This window comes from Drosophila tropicalis, unplaced genomic scaffold, assembly GCF_018151085.1.
Source record: "Drosophila tropicalis isolate 14030-0801.00 unplaced genomic scaffold, ASM1815108v1 contig_158, whole genome shotgun sequence".
NCBI lineage: Eukaryota > Metazoa > Arthropoda > Insecta > Diptera > Drosophilidae > Drosophila > Drosophila tropicalis.
Genome location: NW_027172602.1, coordinates 1,819,845 through 1,838,670, shown reverse-complemented (window position 1 = coordinate 1,838,670; position 18,826 = coordinate 1,819,845). Strand labels below are relative to the sequence as shown.

Genomic DNA, 18,826 nt, shown 5'->3' with positions numbered 1-18,826 from the left:
GATGGAAGTGGGGACTTAGCTGAGATTTTTGTCGCCTTCAAGGTCGTACATTTTCGATGAAAATGAGTTTATTGTTTGAATACCAGGCCGGCATTTCGATTTGTACATATGCATGTGGGCGGGCCATCGTCAAAAAAACAAAAACAAAAATGAAAAAACACACAACACCTTCGCTGATGATTGTTAATGTTATTTTTGTAATTCATGATCATGATTATTATTATTATTTTTTATTGTTGTTGATGGTGTCGTTGCCCATGAATCGTGTCGCGTACATTTTGATTTTAATAATCTGGCAAATTCTCTTTCTATTATGTTAATCTTCTGGCCAAAAAAGGATAAGTCTTCCCATGACAATTCCAATGTCACCGCTTACTCATCTCTCTCTCTGTCTTGCTCGCTCTCTTTCGTGTTTTTTAGTTGTTTATAAACAAATCATTTAAAATGGATATGTAACGCCAACGTTTTGCAACGCCCACCCAGAATTACATACATACATACATATGTATGGCTCAGGGAGTGAGAGAAAGAGCAACCGATCAGGGTCCATTCTTTGCCCTAAAACGGCTACTTTAACTGGTTTTTACACTGTTTACACCAATTTCCACCCACCCACCACCTAGCATCATCATCATCATTCGGTTTCAGCAGAAACCACAGCAGCAGGCGATCGACTCACTAACTAACTAACTGTTTTCATCTATTTTTAGATGCTTAGACAACAATCTCATTTGCGGTAGCAGACTTCTGTCACAGAGCTCTCATTTAAAGTCGTGATTTGAATTGCTGCCGCTCTTTCAATTTCTCCCACATGCCTGAAACAACAAATGTAAGGCAAACTAGCGTCCTTCTAAGCTTAAGATTGACAACTTTTGCATGCCCTTTTCGTGAAATGTGATATGAAAATTTGCCTCTTTGCAAATCCCTCTCTAATCAATAGCGCAACCAATTTGTAGCCTAACGGGCAAAAAAAATCTCCAATCATGTAAACAATCCAATAAGATGACGTTATAATTCTACCTGTTTGATAGAGTATATTAAAGAGCAAACTACCGTTGGTTGCTTTGTCATTCACTTAAATTCGAGAGGACGGAGAGAGAGAGAGCCAGTTGTAGCGCACATGTGTGGGTGCTTACTCTCTCTCTCTCTCTTTGTGTGTGTCTTCCTCTGCTTCTCTCTCTCTCTCTTTCGCTGTCTATGTTTGTGTTTCTCTCTTGACGGCGGCTAACTCTCTGGTTTGAATGTACGTGCCTATGAGAGTGTCTATGTGTGTGTTGTCTGTCTCAATGGCGCTCTTGTGGCTCCAACGTTTGCGGTATTAGCGGCACTATAAAAACCTCTGCAAGCCAAAAATGCAAAACAGTCTACCAGAGAAATTGACACGCGGCAATTTGTGCGAAACTGAGCGCTAAAGCCCTAAAGGTGTACGAAAAAATAAGATACGAGACACATACACATACATATAAAACAAATCCATCAAATACCCAGACGGTTTATTTTTTTGTTGTTGTGAATTAAACTAAGAAGCAAAGCGCGAGCCGCGAGTGAAGAAAGTATTTAACATACACAAAAAATAAGAAAATAAATAAATAAAAAAAGAAAAATGGCCGAAGCAAATAAGAGAAATATTCCCATCAAAATGGGTGACTTCAGCGTTATCGACACGGAATTCAGCAGCATACGCGAACGTTTCGATTCCGAGATGCGTAAAATGGAGGAGGAGATGGCCAAGTTCCGTCACGAATTGATGAATCGTGAGGCCAATTTCTTTGAATCAACCAGGTGAGTGATAGAGTTCTTAGACTCAGAGTGTTTAGAGTGGGATAAAGATACATAACACGAAATTTTATCGATAACAACAAAACGGCTGATTTTAGGAACATTTGTTTTGAAGGGAAGAATAAAGCATGTATGATCGAATCCCCCACTTTATCATAGCAAATGTACATACATATGTATGTATGTACATATATGCATGTTTGTATATGTATGTAGGCCAGCATTGCCTATATTTAGCTGGAAAGTTCAAATGTATCTACAAACAGAATGGGAATGGGGAATGGGTTTGGAGATGAGGTTGGAAATGGGGAGGAAAAAGACGTACAAGTAAATGGCCCAGATCCATTTCTTGTTATAGTTATAACATAGCGTACACAAACACATACATATACACACACAGACGGGGGTTATAAGAGGATGACTCACACTTTGGCTAAAATTCTAAATGTCTGTTCTGTTGGTCTGTATTTTGCGGCGCGAACACACACACATACACACACATGTTTTAGGCCCTCCTACAACACTTTTATCCCACAGCTGTTCAATTTGTTTGTCCGATCTCGTGTATCCTTCACTACTCTTGTACATTTTGGCGAAATATATACATAAGTAGTAATATATGTGTATTAACACACACATATGTACATCTATGTACATAAATACATACATAAGTACATATGTACATATCTATCAGGGCTGCATTTTATTTATACAATCTCATTTATGATGAGCCATAACGGAATTTTTGGCTAGCTTTTTGCATGGCGCGCACACACATACACAGATTCAAACACACATCAGTATGTTCACCTGCCTCTGCAGGTATGTACATACATACATATGTGTATCTTTATATTTATATTATATGTATGTATATACATTTCATATAAATATGTATGTATGTATGTGTGTGCTTAATTCAAATATTTACTAAATAAACAGACAATGCTCAGCCATTAAAAACAAAAAAAAAATGTACGTCGACGCGTCGTCGTCGCGGTTGCGCACCTTTCAAATCAAAATCAGCGTCAACCTGGCGTGGGCGACCGACCACTTGAGGCCGCCGAAAACACAAAAACATGAGAAACAAAAAACACTATACTCTAAACACTTTTATTGAGTCCAAGTTTCGGGCCGACCTCAATCTATGACATAATCGAACCAATTTGTTTACTGTGTGTGTATTTGTTGCAAGTTTCCCCCCATTTCCATGGCAATATACATACATATGTACATACACACACACACATACTTATGTATATGTATATGGTGCACCCACTACGCATACCTGTGCGGTTGAGAGTATGTGCGTGTTTTGATATCCTTCCTGCAGGTGGAAACCACCAAAACAAACAAATTATTGATGTTGTAGCTAATTGACCTTTGACATTAGTTCTTTTGTATTTTCGGATGACTCAACTCCACATAAAAAAAGAAAAAAACAAAAAATGGTCATCAATGGACAAACGGACAATGGGCAAAAAAAATATTTCATTTGCCATTTCGCCATGATTTTCAGTCGCGTCATCACATAGCAAACATGTGCATAATACACTAATTGATTTTTCTCTTAACCTAAAGCTTTTAATTATCTTTTAGCAATATTTATTGCCTAGCCTTATTCGATTAGATGTCGATAAGTATGGCGCTATGAACAACAACAACCAAAACGACTAAAATTTCATGATTATTTGTGATTTTTTTGTAGTGTTGTGAATACTACAAATATACATACAATATGTATGTACATACGTATAAGCGGTACATATAAATATGTACACTTTATATTTTTACATACCAAAATGTTCATACCCACATACCTCCCCTCTTTTCTCTTTCGAGTGAAATATGCAAAGTTTTGCTAGTTTGGGTCTTGGCCTATTGCATGGCGCCATTGAAATTCCTTTTCTGCTTCTTTTTTTTCTCCTACTAATGGGGGGTTAGACAAAACAAAATATGTATCTGCATATACATATGTACATACATATGTACATATTTAGATGCCAGTGTTATTTCAATAAGATGTCAAGATCATCTGTTGCGAGAATGAAAAGGGCAATATCCAATGAACAACTTAACATTTACGTTTTGTAAATCTATCTATTGTAAATCATTTAAGAGCAACTAGTTGTTTACAACTTATACTCTAAATGGGCTGAATAAACAGCAATTTACACACAGAGAGTGTATGTAAATAGATTTTCTGATTTATTTGCCATTATTGGTAGAATCCATGCGCTGCCCTGATGCTGATAATGAATAGCAACAACTAAGTAACTAGGTAAAGATGATATCATGAAGGGGAATGATGAGATAAATATTATACACTATAATACAATGCCCCCTTCTCCAACAATGTCTTGGTCGATCAGTTGGATTGTTCTGACACATGATACACACATACATTAATACATAAATATGTATGCGTACGTCTATATGTATGTTTATGTATGTATGTATATGTACATATTTGTTTGAGCTTGTTTCTTTTATAATAATTTTGTTGCTTCTTCAAAATTTCTTTGCGCCAAAGCTTTTTCAATAAGCGCAAAAAAAATATGCATGACATCATCAGGCATTGAGAAACGCAAAGAGAGATAAAAACAGAGGGTGAGCGACAGAGAGAGAGAGAGAGAGAGGTAAGAGGGTGAGAGAGTGAGCGCCAATTGCTTTGCCTGCTGTGTCTGCTGCGGTTTACGTTGTGCTTACTCACACAGGTGCTGGTCCTCCTGCTACTCATCTTCCCCCCCTATTCCTATATTCCTATTCTTCTACTTTTAGACATTCTGGCTACACTCTACAAGTGTGTACCGTTGGAGAACGGTAATTTGCCAATATGATAATGATTAGTCGTAGGTCTCCTACTTAATTTAATGAATTAAACATACATACATATTTGTATGATATCTATGTATATCTATGTACATATGTACATGGTATGTGTACGTATTTATGTACATACATACATACATACATACATATGTATATAATTGTGCAGATTCCATGTTGGCAAGGTCGTTTTTTGAAGTGGTGCGTGATTGACTTGTGCTTATCAGCAAACGTGTCGTGATTTATCTCTCTGTCTCTCTCCCTCTCTTTTAACTGCTTGTGCTCTTGTCGCCAAGGTGTTTCAGTCCAGCGGGTCATTTTTTGATGTTGTATGTATTAAGGGTGGAGTGGGTGGTTGTTAGTAAGGTAAAGTGCCTTTGGTTTGCCTATATACATATGTACATACATTTAATATATAAAATTACATGTGTCTCTACATAATATCTTCCTTCTTTTACAACCTTTTTACATGCTGCTTACTGAACAACAACTGCAACAACAACTTTAATAATAATAACGACTACCTGATCTTCTCCTTACTTATAAAATAATAATAATAATAAATTATTTTACAAAGCTCTACTAAAAAAACTACAACAACAACCAGGTATTTGGAAATATTGCTACAACAACAAAAAATACCATTTAGTTTTCTTTGTATAATTTAATTATTTTTAACAAATTTTGTATTTCTTGCACTTTTCTTATTACACAAAACAAATTTGTGCAATTTGTATATTATTATGTATGAAAATTTTATTTTTCTTGTTTTTGTTGGATTTCAAATCTGTTTTTTAACTTTCCTGCCCCTTCCCCCGCGACCATTTCCCGTTGTCTTTCTTCTTGAGTGACAACTGCTGCTCGGTCACGGGCTGTTGTCACTTGGAACAAATAACAAATTCATTTTGAAAAACTAAGAAAAATAACTCACACACACACGCACGCAACATTTTGCTGTTGTCTTCTGTTACTATATTTAGCAAAAGATATAATATTCTATGAAGAAAATGTTGGTATTTAGGTTACCATACAAACACAAATATAATATCTTTGTGATAACTTACCTTAACTAACGACAAAAACCGAAACCAATAAAAGTATGATAAAAAAGAAAAGGAAACAGCATATCGATTCCAAAAATGAATCAGATATTATGTGAGTTTAATCAAGAATTTCATTGTGTAGTATCTACACATATGTATGTATGTACATACATACATACTTACATATGTGCATATGTATATGTATAAATATAAAACACATAGTATTATGAGGAGTATGATGATGCAGCTGCTGCAGTCCGTCATTTCTCTAAAAATAGAGTCAGTCTTTCCTTTTGCTAGGCTCTAGAACGGAAGTTTATTTTCAAAACCCGACTCATTTCAATACGGCTCGGCAATCAGAGCGGTTTATCTAGTTTTATTTGATCGAAATTATTACTTTTACTATGGAAGCCTTTAAGCGCACATTTCACAAAAGTTTTAGCACAACTAGAAATAGTAATAATATTAATACCACAACAACAACAACAACCACCACCACAAGAACAAATTCCTCAACAAGGTATCAAAAAAAAAAAAAATCAACCCAAAATCATCCTTGGCACAATTAAATTTTTACTTGTTTTCTTTGGTGTATTATTTTGTAGAATAACAAGTCGAGAATTATACTAAAGTTTATTTATTTTTATTTTTCCAGCTCAACAACAAACTCGGCGCTGCCATCACGAGTCCCATCCAAGCAACAGAACTATGTTTCCGATATTAGTTCACCCTTAATACAGGATGAGGGCGATAATAAAGTATTGAAATTGCGTTTCGATGTTAGTCAATATGCCCCAGAGGAAATTGTTGTCAAGACGGTCGATCAGAAACTTTTGGTAAGTTCTTAAGAAAATAACCAAAACTTAAGATTGAATTAAATTAATATTTATTGTTTTCTCTCTCTCTCTCTCTCTCTTGTTGTTTAGGTGCACGCCAAGCATGAGGAGAAATCGGACACAAAGAGTGTTTATAGGGAATATAATCGTGAATTTTTACTGCCCAAGGGTGTTAATCCCGAATCGATAAGATCGTCCCTCAGCAAGGATGGCGTTCTAACTGTGGATGCCCCATTGCCAGCCCTTACTGCCGGCGAGACACTGATTCCGATTGCGCACAAGTGAAAAAATCTAAAAGAAAATCATTTCCCCACCACCACCAATCCCCCCAGTTAACTTACCACTAAAAACCACCAGTACCAGTAGCGCAGCAACCAGAAATGGAGATCAGATCAGAATACATTCACCCTCACAAACACACACACACATATATACATACATACCTACACTGGTTTACTATGTGCACTACATCCTTTTTTTTATTTTTTTCCTCTCTGTCTTTATATATGAAAAAAAAAAAAATACTGACTTACTACTCATAATTAACTTAAATGTAATACAAAATTATTATTAAATTTGATTTAAATTAATTCATATTTATAATTTGTCGCAATTAAACGCAATCAATAATTTGTGTTGTAGTTCCTTTCTTATTTCCCTTTTTTTCTATCCCCAAATTGCTAAGCCCAAAATAAATATATATCTAAAACAAAAACAATTTTATAAAAGATAAAGCCGTAATGCTATGGAAAGTTTTAATAAAAGTTTATTAAACTCTTGAATTTAAAAATTAACGAGTGGCTTTTCGTTTAAAAATTTATTTTAAATTAGAGGCAAATAGATATCTTCGTTCGATCTTGATATCAAATTTCAAACAATCAAAGCAAGCGTTGGGTTTTAAATTAAATCCATGCAGATTTTAGTAAAATGTTCATACATACATACATATGCAGATTTTTATCATTTACACATAAAAAAAAACAATAGTTTGAGAAACTTTTGTAAATATGCCACCTGAGCCGGAAACGAATAGTGAGGATCATCAACATTTAGAGCATACGTTGAACGATCCGTTGCGCCTGCCCACATCGGTTCTAAGCGAGGATCCAAGATATCGCATTAAGCCCATGCAACAGGTTATGTCCGCGCTTTTTGGTGGCCTAATCACAACGTTTGTCGGTAAGAGTTGAATGTCTTAAACAGTCAGATCGACAGTTAATTGCCGCCCAACCACAGTGACACCGTTGGAGGTGGTTAAGACCCGTGTCCAAACGCAACACACAGTACCCAAGCGCCCGACAGTGTCCAAGCTATGCTATGTATTCCACAATGGCCTAATGACACACGTCTGCAAACCTAATGCCACCGAATGCATTCCCAAACCTGGCAAATCTCCAACTAATTTGCGCCCACTGCGCGGTGCCATGGATGCCTTTATGAAGATTATTTGTACCAACGGTATCGGCGGTCTTTGGTCGGGACTAAGTCCAACTCTAGTGTCGGCCCTGCCATCGACCATTATTTACTTTCTGACCTATGAATATCTTAAGAATTCTTTCACAAATTTATACTTCATCTGTCAGCACAGTGCTCAGGCTTCTGATATCTCTACTAAAAGTGGGAGTAATAAGGATACAGTGGAAATGATGCCTGTCCCCGCAGTAGTGCCCATGGCTGCTGGCATTTGTTCACGCACTGCTGTGGTTACCGCCATAACACCCATCGAAATGATACGGATTAAAATGCAATCGGGCTACATGACTTATACTCAATTGTGGCGAGTTTTGGGCTCTCTGATACGCACTCAGGGGATTTTGGGTTTGTGGCGTGGCTGGCCGCCGACAGTAATGCGCGATGCTCCCTTTTCGGGCACATATTGGGCGGTGTATGAGTCTATGAAGCGGGTCTTCAATGTGACAGAACCAACATTTGGTTTTAGTTTTTTAACAGGAGCAGTTGCCGGGGCGGTAGGTGGCAGCTGTTGATTTACGGTTTATTTTAAGATTTAACTTACCTGCACAATTTTCCAGCTAGCTACCTGGGTGACAATGCCCTTTGATTTGATTACCACTCATACACAAATTGAGTTGGGCCAGGATGTGCTCAACTCCGACAGCATGGCGAAGGGTAAGGCAACAGGCGGAGCAGAAATGGGACAGGTTGTTAGTACTGTTCCAGGAGCACGGCCCTCAGTTTTTAATCGCTTGGGCCACATCTATCGTCAGCAAGGATTGCGTGGTCTTTATGTTGGTGTTATGCCGCGCATGTTGCGCGTTGTTCCAGCCTGCGCCATTATGATATCCACATTTGAATATAGTAAAGCTTTCTTTTTCCATTACAATCTGGATCTCAAGGAAACGGGTAAGGTGAAAGAATTTTAAAAACCGTTACGTTTCGATAACATGAATACACTATCGACTAATATATCGACTGAAACTCGAATCGATAACTTATACAAGAGTGAGAGAGAGAGAAATGTTAGTGGTGTGTTAAGGGTCGGATGAGGTGGGGACTGGACATGGAATTTCATCATGATCTATAAACTCTTGAATTTGCTCTAATATAAACAGTGACAACCACGTGCTACTCCTAATCCTTGTGTAGGCTATCGCCGGCGGGCTTATTGACGAAGTCACATCAAGATCCCAAGGAAGAAACTGGATAAAACACAAACACCAGCCTCAACAGTATGTCGGAGTCAGCGGTGGAGAAATGCAAAGCCAGTGCCGGAAGCAGGACAAACACCATGACTGATCCTAGATTCCGCATTCGCCCACTGCAACAGGTTGCCTCGGCATGTACAGGAGCCATGATAACCGCCTGTTTCAGTGAGTTTCAAGTGAATTTCGTCAAATGCCCTTCAATTGTTATCATCATTATTGTCTTTAAATTTTAGTGACACCGCTGGATGTGATAAAAACGCGTCTACAGACTCAACAATCGCTTATGCTCTCACAGAAATGTTTCCTATATTGCAATGGTCTCATGGACCACATATGTCCATGCGGACCGAATTCCAGTCCGCCTAAACCAGCAACGCACTTCTCCGGCACAATTGTAAGTCTTTCATATTTGGTTCCGTAGTGAAAATTTAAAACTACCTAAATATGTATGTAAATTCGTGTTCATTGCAGGATGCATTCATTAAAATCAGTCGCAGTGAAGGTATTGGCTCTCTTTGGTCTGGACTCAGTCCCACATTGATATCCGCCCTGCCATCGACCATTATATATTTTGTGGCCTATGAGCAGTTTAAGGCTCGCTTCGCCGACCTCCAATACAAGTATCTTAACCAGCCAGCGGGCTCAAGCTCAGACGTTTCTATGTTGGTACCCCTCACGGCTGGAGTGGCAGCACGTATACTGGCTGTGACATGTGTTAGTCCTGTCGAAATGATACGCACCAAAATGCAATCACAGAAGATGAGCCATGCAGAAATGCTCAGCTCTGTACGACAGGTGGTTCAATCTCAGGGTATTCTAGGCCTGTGGCGTGGTTTGCCCCCCACCATTCTGAGAGATGTTCCCTTTTCGGGAATTTATTGGACATCATATGAGTACCTGAAGAGCAGCTTCAATGTTGTGGAGCCCTCATTTGGTTTCAGTTTCATGGCCGGTGCTATTTCAGGATCGGTAAGTCAATGGTAAACATCGATAAACAAAATTGTCAATAATCTCACTATTTCCGTTTTACTTTAATAATTAGGTAGCTGCAACTATAACCACACCGTTTGATGTGATCAAGACACACGACCAAATCGAGTTTGGTGAGAAATTCATATTCTCAGGTAGGCCACGATCCATTGCTATATCGATTGCTAGCAGTAGCAACACCACTGATCTCGGTAATACTGCGGTTTGTCTTACCGTAGATAATCCCCAACCGCCGCCCCGGTCAACAGCCATCACCAGATCTATTTTAGATCGTCTGGCAAGCATTTATCGACTTGGTGGCATAGGTGGCATATTCGCTGGGCTGGGGCCGCGTCTATTTAAGGTGGCACCTGCCTGTGCCATTATGATCTCAACATTTGAGTATGGAAAATCCTTTTTCTATCACTACAATGTTGATCAGCACAATGAATTGATCAAGAGTCAAGAAGGAGCGACACCACCACTTCTAATCAGCAACAGCATTTCCAGCACATCCTATTCAGAATCCATGGACAAGTAGTGCCAGTTCTCACCATTCAACATTTAGCTAAAAGCGGAAAATATGTAAATATATAAATAAGTGAAATTAACCAAAGTTACAAAAACAACAAACAAACAAACAAATAACACATGGGTTCAAATATAGCTCTGGAATTAGATTATTTTGAGGGGAATCTTGTTCGAGCTTTCTGTTAAATTGATTAGTGAAATAAAATTCTTGTTTTCTTTTACATAATATGCCATGCACATGTTTCAAATCGCAACATTCGATAATATTAAATACTATCGATTAGACCGTTATCCAAATGGTTTCTTTCATACTTATGCCTTGAATATTAAAAGCTGACTTCGAGCATAATATGTGTTAATAATAGATGTATTATTATTTATTGTACAATTGGTTTTAATTTGTTTGTTTTTCGGTAAGTATACATGTATTATTTATAGTGTATATTACATATGTATATAAATTATTTGCATATTTTTGTATTTGTATATAGATTAGAAATTTTTCAAGTGACTCCTTTGTCATAGCAAAAACATTGTGGATTTTTGTTCTTTTCTTTTATTTGTTTACAAAGTGTTAAAAGTTCAAAACAGAATTGCGAAGCGCAAATCATGAAACATTCTATCCAATTCGTCGGTGCATTACATCACAGGAAGAAGGACGGATCATCGATCGCTGCTTTCTCGATGGGCGTGAGAGAATTGAGAATTTATGAGTTTCTAGGCCAAAGGAGAAAACGTACAAATGACTGTCCATAAATCATTATTGTGGGAAATACCACTCGATTTTATTGGGGGATATCATACATCTAATTGAGAGAACCTTCATGCTAACAAGGATCTGACTGAAGTAAAATTTTATAAAAACGTAATTATTTTTTGCTATACCAAAGCAGTAACTTGACAAAATGTATACACACACAAACATACATACATACATACATCTACATATATGTGCATATGTATGTATAAATATATTTCTAACAAAAAGGTATAATTTCGTGTTTTCTTTTTTTACTATACACACATACACAGAAAAATGAATTTTTTGCTATTATAGTGTTAACACATATGCAATAAATATTTGAGTATATATATATTTATGTATATATATATTATATATATTTGTATGTACATATTGTTACAATCTTGTCAAAATCCTAGAGCTAATGGAAAATAAAAACTCTTAGGAATTTGCAGAAGGCTTTGCTGTATGATCAGTCGATATAATTTGGTCGGCTGAATTAGCTGGATAATCTTGTACATTAGTGGATGTTCCTATTGTTGCTGTTGTTGTTGTTGCTGCTGCTGCTGCAGTTGCTGTTGTCACTGCCGTATAACAGGAGCCACAGAGTCGGACTGGGTTAAAAAGCTTCTCATATGGCAACGGAGCCCAATACTCGGAACAGTCAGCACAGAAAATTTCTCCACAGGATCTTTATTAATTATACAAAATAGAGAAGAGGAAATAAACAAAATTTTTTTGAAAAGATTAATGGTAACTTAGACAGTAATCAGATCATCAGATAAAATGCTATTTTATGCAGTATTTGTGTTAGAACTAAGATTTGAGGCCTACGTTATGATAAATGTTAAGTCACGGCCCATTCGAAACAAGAACGAAACGAATTTTCGTCTTTACGGTGACAATTTGTATATTCAATGATGATTATGTTGATGATAATGACCTGTTTTGTATGTGTATCAAACAGAAAGTACAAATAGAGCAAAAGCAAATGATACACTAATTGTTTGGGAATGCGCACCGACAATGATGTTTTCTTCGTCCAAGCCAGAATTCAATTTGACAATTTGAGCAACGTGAAACTGCATGATCTGGTACCCAAAGGACACTGGAAACTTTTTTTCTCTTGTATCGAGGAAGGAGCATACGATGAGGGACCACTACGCTCTTCTACAGCTTCCCAAGAACATGTCGATGCATTTTCAACGATATCAGATCCATTTTCCTAAAGAAATTGTATACAAATAATTAGAGGACACGTAGAGAAAGAGAGAGAGAGAGAGAGAGAAAGACAAAAAACAGAGAGAAAGAGATAGAGAGAGAGAGACAATCTAGCAGAAAATTAAAATAAACACAATTATACATATACATATAGTATATAGTACTCAATAGTTATTTTGAACTGTTTGATTAAAATGCTACAGCAGCAATATAGAGCCGATATATAGAATGGGTATTGAAAATGGATTTTGTTTTTCGAAAAATAAAACACCCACAAAAATGTAGTGTAGTTTATTTTGATTTCCATTTGTGCCTCTCTGTTTACAAATGACAAGCACAACAACAAATAGCTTGGATGAAATGTATGTTGTATGTATGAATGACAAAATATCGTAATAGTTACATATTACGATAATGATGAGAATAAAAACAACATAATATGTATATATTTAATATTTACATGTTCCACATTTGCCGATACAACGCTATTGCAGCTTGGACACCCCTTCTGCAGTAAAGCAATTCGCATGCCATGAATTTCACGCAGGAGGATCTCTTCGCGTAGCTAGAAAATACACAATAAAATAATAAAATTATACTAAATATCAGATAATCATTAATAAGTGCTCAATTGTCTTTTATACAAGATTTAAAGGTGTGCAACAGGGACAACTTAATTAACCAATCGATATACATATTTATATAGATTTGGGGTCCTATATATATGTATATATATGATGTATATGGCTATACAGTTATTAATTTCCTATTGACACGCACATTGAGCATTAGTTGAGGTTTTCTTTTACCTTGTGTTCTTGTACAATTTGATGTAGTCGAATATTTTGTTCGCTCAAACCATGAGCCAAACCATCCGGACAGGATATCGTAAATTGCGTTCGTTCCTGAAAACCTTGTGGAGTGGGTGGCAATGATATAACTCCCGGCGATGGAAAATGGTGATTTGTACTGCAAATATATTTTATGGGTTCATTATGAATTCGAATTTAATACAGACTCAAATTGTTAGATTTTACCTGCTATTTTCTGTATATTTTAAGTGGGCTATGTCTCTGCTATAACTGGAACCAAATGTGTTCCTACGCACTCGATTGCCATTGCTAGGCATTGGCATTTCGAATGGTGAGAATATATTTTGAGATTGACTATTCAATCTGTGAAGTTCGGGCGAGAGACAAATGCGCTCATCAACAGAAGAAGAATTGCCATCGTGTGTAGTTCCATTTGTACCCGTTCTTCCGACTTCACCTGATCCATTCACTGAACTGACATTTGCAGTTTTAGCTGAATTTTCATCATCATCATCATTGCTGCTCTCTCTGGTTACATGAAGATCCAAATGGTCTAGCAAATGGTCACTTGCAAGACTTTTTTGTAAATATCGCAGATTATTGGGCTTCATATGAACTCTCGGCAAATTGTTGTAACTTTGGCCTATTTTATTGGTTTGCTGGGCAATTGCTGAAATTGTGGAATTGCACTCTGTTTCCGTTGAAATTTTTGTCTTCTCCTTCGCATCAACTTCATCGTCAGTAGCATCCTCAGAATGCTTGCCAATTCGAACATTTTGCATGGGTTCTATAGGAATTAAGGTATCTGTGCTAGTATCAATTGGGCCATGCCATAGGGCATGGCTTATATCACTTGTTTGTTGTTTGTTAAAAGAAGAAGGACCATGATCCGCAGCCATCGCCGTCTCACTACTCGGCATCATTTCACTTGAGTCGACTGATGGTTGTGATTGTGGTGCTTGAGTTTGGGTAACTGAATCCATTTGTTGTAAACTGTTGGCCAACTCGTTTGTTGATTGTGATGTTGCTTCAAATAATAATTTATCATCATGGCTAGAAGCTTTGGTACTTTGGTCATTATTATAAAAATCTGAGGTAATATTGGTAGCGCAATTATCATTGTCCACATTGTTTCGTTCAGCATGCCTTGCATCGCTTTTGTTATCCACGACTTCTCTATCATAAACACCATTGTTTGCCTCAGATCCAGATCTAGATCGTATATCAAACATTGAGTTACTGTTCACATTTAGACTGTCTGAAACACTGAAGATTGAGAAAGGGTATATTATTTAGGTAGGGTAAGCGGTGTGGTGTTTTCTTTTTCACTTACATAGATTCAACGGCCAAATTTGGGTCACTTGATCTTCTCGAAAAAGTGCTCTGTCCCAATTCACTTGTTGTGATGTCTTCGGATGATCGTGTTTTAGTCATTGACGATCCTAAATTAATATTATATATAGAAGGAGATATGTAATAGCTAACTAATTTACTCACCATTGTGTGGATTTTGCCTCTCATTACTTTGTAATGGAAGATCAGTACCATTTTTATTACCTAAACTACCAAGGTATAGATCAGACCAAAAAAATAAAAATCGCACACTGTGCGCTGGCCAAAGAACCTGCAAAATAATTAAACATTTAATTAATATACATTTGGATTAGATACAATCATTTGGTTTCACCTTTTCAGTCTCATGCTTATAGAGTGGATTTCTATACATAGTTTCCGCTAAAAATGGCCATACAGAAAATGTGCGGTCAAAAACGGAATTCTCAATTCGTTCTCTCAGCGAATTACATAGGAACGTGCCAAACAGACATGACAGTGAGTGCTGTGCCAGCTTAATCTAAGATATTAGGTTAAAGATCGAGTTAATAAATAATTATTAACACAATTAAGCTCCGTTTATGCCTACCAAATAGCCAATGCTGAATTCAAAACTGCACGGATATTGTCTATGGATCTGATGTACCAAATCTAGCCATTGCAGAAATACGGGACATCGTTCGTTTACTTCATCTGAATGTGGTCCATTGCCAGAGCGATCGGCAAATTTGTGACCAAAGTTTAACCACTCACGCTCAACCAGCACACGGAAACCCTTAAAAAGATCAAAAGCATCAGAGCATTGTCAATAAGATGTCACTTTAAAGAGGAGGGGGGAACAACTCACCTCAACTGTTCTGTAATACGGATCCAGGCAGAGTTGCGCTGTTGCCACTATTTGTGGCGTACGATCCCATCCATCAGAGCAATGCACCAGAACGGGTCGGCCATTTTTCTCAATGGTGTGAACTACTGTCATGGTTGCGCCCAATAAGCCAGATAGATGCTGCATCCACATTGTTTTCTCCAATTGGCCAAACCAACTACAAAAAAAATAAATGGAATTCAATACATATCTAGCGATAGAGATATGGAGTGCTTTGCTTACTTTGGATCATCGGGTGATGATGCGCACAACTGTCGTACAGCGTGAAAGCTTTTTCGTATAGCATGTATATTTCCCAAATTCATAAATTCTATTTCGGCACATGGATAGTATTCAATGCATTCACAACCTCCTCCTCGAGCCCGATTTGTAACCGCCGATGTGTAGCTTCGTGCATCGACTATAAGAATTTTCTGCAATTTAAATGAAAATCCATTCATTATAAGTAACCAACCGCCTTTTATGTGATCTGTAAAGTCTGCTTACCCTAATTTCATCCAATGCCAGCTCTTCATGTGACGAATCTTCCAATGATGGTGAACTTTTGCCCGATGAGCTCGATTGGCCATTTGTATCTTTTGTGGATTTTGTTTGTTGTTGTTGTTGCATAGCAGCGTCAGAAGCAGAGGCCGAGGCTGTGGCGGTGGCAGATGAACGCCTTGCATGTTCTCCTCTATCAAATGCACACGCATCGGCCAGAGCTTTGAGCAATTGCTCATCTTTGGTATTTCGCCATCCCAGCCAGCCAACTTCCGGTTGACTGCAGCGGGCCAGTATAGCACCCGATTTCTGATGACGCCAGACCACAGCTGGCAGGCGGCGTGATCCACGAAAATTGGCCACATTGTGAAGCATTTCATCGGTAATGCAGCAAGGAACTAATAACTTTTGTGGATACGATGGACACAATTTGAAATCAGCATTTGCCGTTGATATACGCCACGAACCCTTCAAATCGAAACCCAAACGTGATACCTCATTTTTAAAATCTGTATCATATCGTGTGGCCCGCTGTAAGCGATTACTTGCACTGGACTCGCTACAAGCAACATTCTCTATGTTGGCCGAAGATTTTGATTGCGTAAAACTGCCATTTGTTAGCGAGGCACGTTCTTTGCTACCGCCGTTCGCATTGCCTATTTGATGGTCACAAGTCCAGGAGTAGAATGGGAAAGCGAATAGCGTTTCAAGCGTCTCAGGTACACCGATTAGCAGTTGAATGCGTCGTTGCCATTCAGAGCATTGCTCAGCCGACTGAAATGAGCATCTGACTGTGCTGGCATCCTTGCAATTAACAATCAATTGGAATAGATCACGGACTTGGACCGATTCAATGAGGCCCAGTGGCACATACGTCTCAAATGCAGTTGACTCTTTTGATAGAAATATGCGATAATTGGACAAGGCGAGTACCCCATCATCGGTTCGTCCTAAGTATTTAATGGACTCGCCGGCAACTGTAAGAATAATTTAACCGATTAATGACATGTCGATGGATGGCAACATGATAATGGAAATGCCAATGATGTAATTGGTAACTTTCCCACTTACTACTTACGTTCTTGAAATGGTACAAACAGCTGTGAGTCTTCCTTCTCCATTTGCGTTTTTGGATAAGATTCGGCGGCACGTATAAAACAAATCGACGGGGGCGGTGATCCATCTGACATTATATTATGAATCGGCTAAAAACAAAAAGTTTCACATAAATAAATTAGCTAAAAAAATGTTAGTCACATATTCATACATATATGTATGTATGTGTGTAGATTTCAATTTTAAACAATCAATGCAAATATAGAGCCGATTGTAGTTGTTTTTCGTTTTTTTTTTTTTAATATTACACAACTTTGTTTTTAAAGTCTTTTTAATCACTATCACAAATTGGCAAATCTTGAAGAGGCTTAATTTGAAAATGGAATTCTAGGTCAAAAGTTAGAAAAGAACTTTTTATCGATTATGAGACGAAATGAGGACGCTTCGAACACAAATATGTATGTAGATGGAATTGAGAACAACCGCCGCCGATTGATTCATTGGCTAAAAACAGAACTAAGACGTAATGGAAAAAAAAAACAAGGTGGAATATGACCTTATATTTGATAAGGTGCAGTTTTTCAATTGGAAATTGAATTTGGTAAGACTTTTGAGCCCGTTGGAGCTGCTGCTGCTACTGCCGCCGGGGCATAAAAATTATGTACATATGTAAATGCATTTTTTCCAAAGAAAAGTTCACTTTTATTGGAAGAACACTGTGCATCATTTTCATCATCTTTTATTAGAAACTGTGTGTTCTCGAATATTATTTGTTAAATGTTTCCACTCCCACAACACACAAAACCAGAGCACCTTCTCTCATAATAGATCGAAGTTAATTTGTTTTTTTGTTTGTTGAATGTATGTACATACATACATATGTGTGGTTATGTACATATATAGTAGATAATGTGCATTATGTATATATGTTTGAATGTACATATGTGCATACATACATATATTGCAAACGTAGAAGGTGCGCAATACATTTGATTGATGTATGTATGTATGTATGTACATACGTACATATATGGAATATGTATGCTTCTATGTAGATGAATATCCCGCAGTTTTCATATTAACAGTGCACAAGTGTATATTTGTTTGTATATGGAATTTGTTATATACATATATATATAATCGAGTTTTTTGGCATTGGCATATTATGTTATAAACAAAGTAAATCAACTTTTTATACGCAAGTATTTGCATGTATGTGTGCGTGTCTCAGTCTATCTCTCTGTGTGTGTGTGCGTGTTTGTTAAGAAACAAAAACAACAATAACACGAAAACAATCGAATCGAGTTGTTACATATGTATGTATGTACATATGTATGCATGGATATATATATATATATGTACACACACATTTATAGTCCAGAAAACCTTGGAATAACAGCTTCGAGGTATTATTTTTGATGTCTATTTATTGGCGAATTAAAAACGCGTACGGATTGCTTTTTATTTACCACCATAAAATCCATAACTATTATAAACAAAGATCCGCAAATATTGTTGCATATACATATGTATACTTTGTTTTTAGTGCTGGAAAACCATCGATGGGTTCTGGTTTTATGAAACTATCGACTATTCGTGTGCAACATGATAAATCGAAGAATCAATCGATAAATTTACTGACATTTG

The 18,826-nt window shown here is 37.2% G+C and overlaps 4 protein-coding genes across 7 annotated transcripts; 3 read left to right on the top strand and 1 right to left on the bottom strand.

Annotated features, from left to right (window-relative positions):
* The first annotated feature begins 1,356 nt into the window (after positions 1 to 1,356).
* Positions 1,357 to 7,281, top strand: LOC137586962 (heat shock protein beta-1). 2 transcript variants are annotated; one of them, XM_068303173.1, is made up of 4 exons: positions 1,357 to 1,782; positions 5,186 to 5,215; positions 6,307 to 6,487; positions 6,578 to 7,281. In XM_068303173.1, exons 1-4 carry the CDS (start codon positions 1,604 to 1,606, stop codon positions 6,770 to 6,772), a joined length of 585 nt encoding a protein of 194 aa, XP_068159274.1. In that variant the 5' UTR covers positions 1,357 to 1,603; the 3' UTR covers positions 6,773 to 7,281. The 2 variants fall into 2 exon arrangements, with proteins under 2 accessions (XP_068159274.1, XP_068159275.1); XM_068303174.1 differs by lacking the exon at positions 5,186 to 5,215 and having other exon boundaries at positions 1,359 to 1,782.
* A 134-nt stretch (positions 7,282 to 7,415) lies between these two features.
* Tyler (tyler) lies at positions 7,416 to 9,222 on the top strand. 2 transcript variants are annotated; one of them, XM_068303168.1, is made up of 4 exons: positions 7,416 to 7,666; positions 7,724 to 8,454; positions 8,518 to 8,848; positions 9,092 to 9,222. In XM_068303168.1, exons 1-4 carry the CDS (start codon positions 7,495 to 7,497, stop codon positions 9,112 to 9,114), a joined length of 1,257 nt encoding a protein of 418 aa, XP_068159269.1. In that variant the 5' UTR covers positions 7,416 to 7,494; the 3' UTR covers positions 9,115 to 9,222. The 2 variants fall into 2 exon arrangements, with proteins under 2 accessions (XP_068159269.1, XP_068159270.1); XM_068303169.1 differs by lacking the exon at positions 9,092 to 9,222 and adding an exon at positions 8,947 to 9,061.
* Positions 8,990 to 10,876, top strand: Shawn (shawn). Of its 2 annotated transcripts, XM_068303167.1 has the most exons (5): positions 8,990 to 9,315; positions 9,384 to 9,544; positions 9,622 to 10,119; positions 10,193 to 10,274; positions 10,359 to 10,876. In XM_068303167.1, the coding sequence occupies exons 1-5, from the start codon at positions 9,177 to 9,179 to the stop codon at positions 10,658 to 10,660; spliced, it is 1,182 nt and encodes a 393-aa protein (XP_068159268.1). In that variant the 5' UTR covers positions 8,990 to 9,176; the 3' UTR covers positions 10,661 to 10,876. The 2 variants fall into 2 exon arrangements, with proteins under 2 accessions (XP_068159268.1, XP_068159267.1); XM_068303166.1 differs by having other exon boundaries at positions 10,193 to 10,876.
* A 202-nt stretch (positions 10,877 to 11,078) lies between these two features.
* On the bottom strand, positions 11,079 to 18,750 carry LOC137586956 (myotubularin-related protein 4). The gene is given in 15 exon segments (XM_068303165.1): positions 11,079 to 12,083; positions 12,414 to 12,505; positions 12,507 to 12,617; positions 13,074 to 13,178; positions 13,423 to 13,582; positions 13,651 to 14,691; positions 14,759 to 14,867; positions 14,923 to 15,049; positions 15,113 to 15,277; positions 15,347 to 15,532; positions 15,605 to 15,800; positions 15,866 to 16,056; positions 16,130 to 17,100; positions 17,202 to 17,328; positions 18,649 to 18,750. Coding segments are annotated over 15 exon segments (3,846 nt in total). The 5' UTR covers positions 18,664 to 18,750; the 3' UTR covers positions 11,079 to 11,833.
* Positions 18,751 to 18,826: the final 76 nt, after the last annotated feature.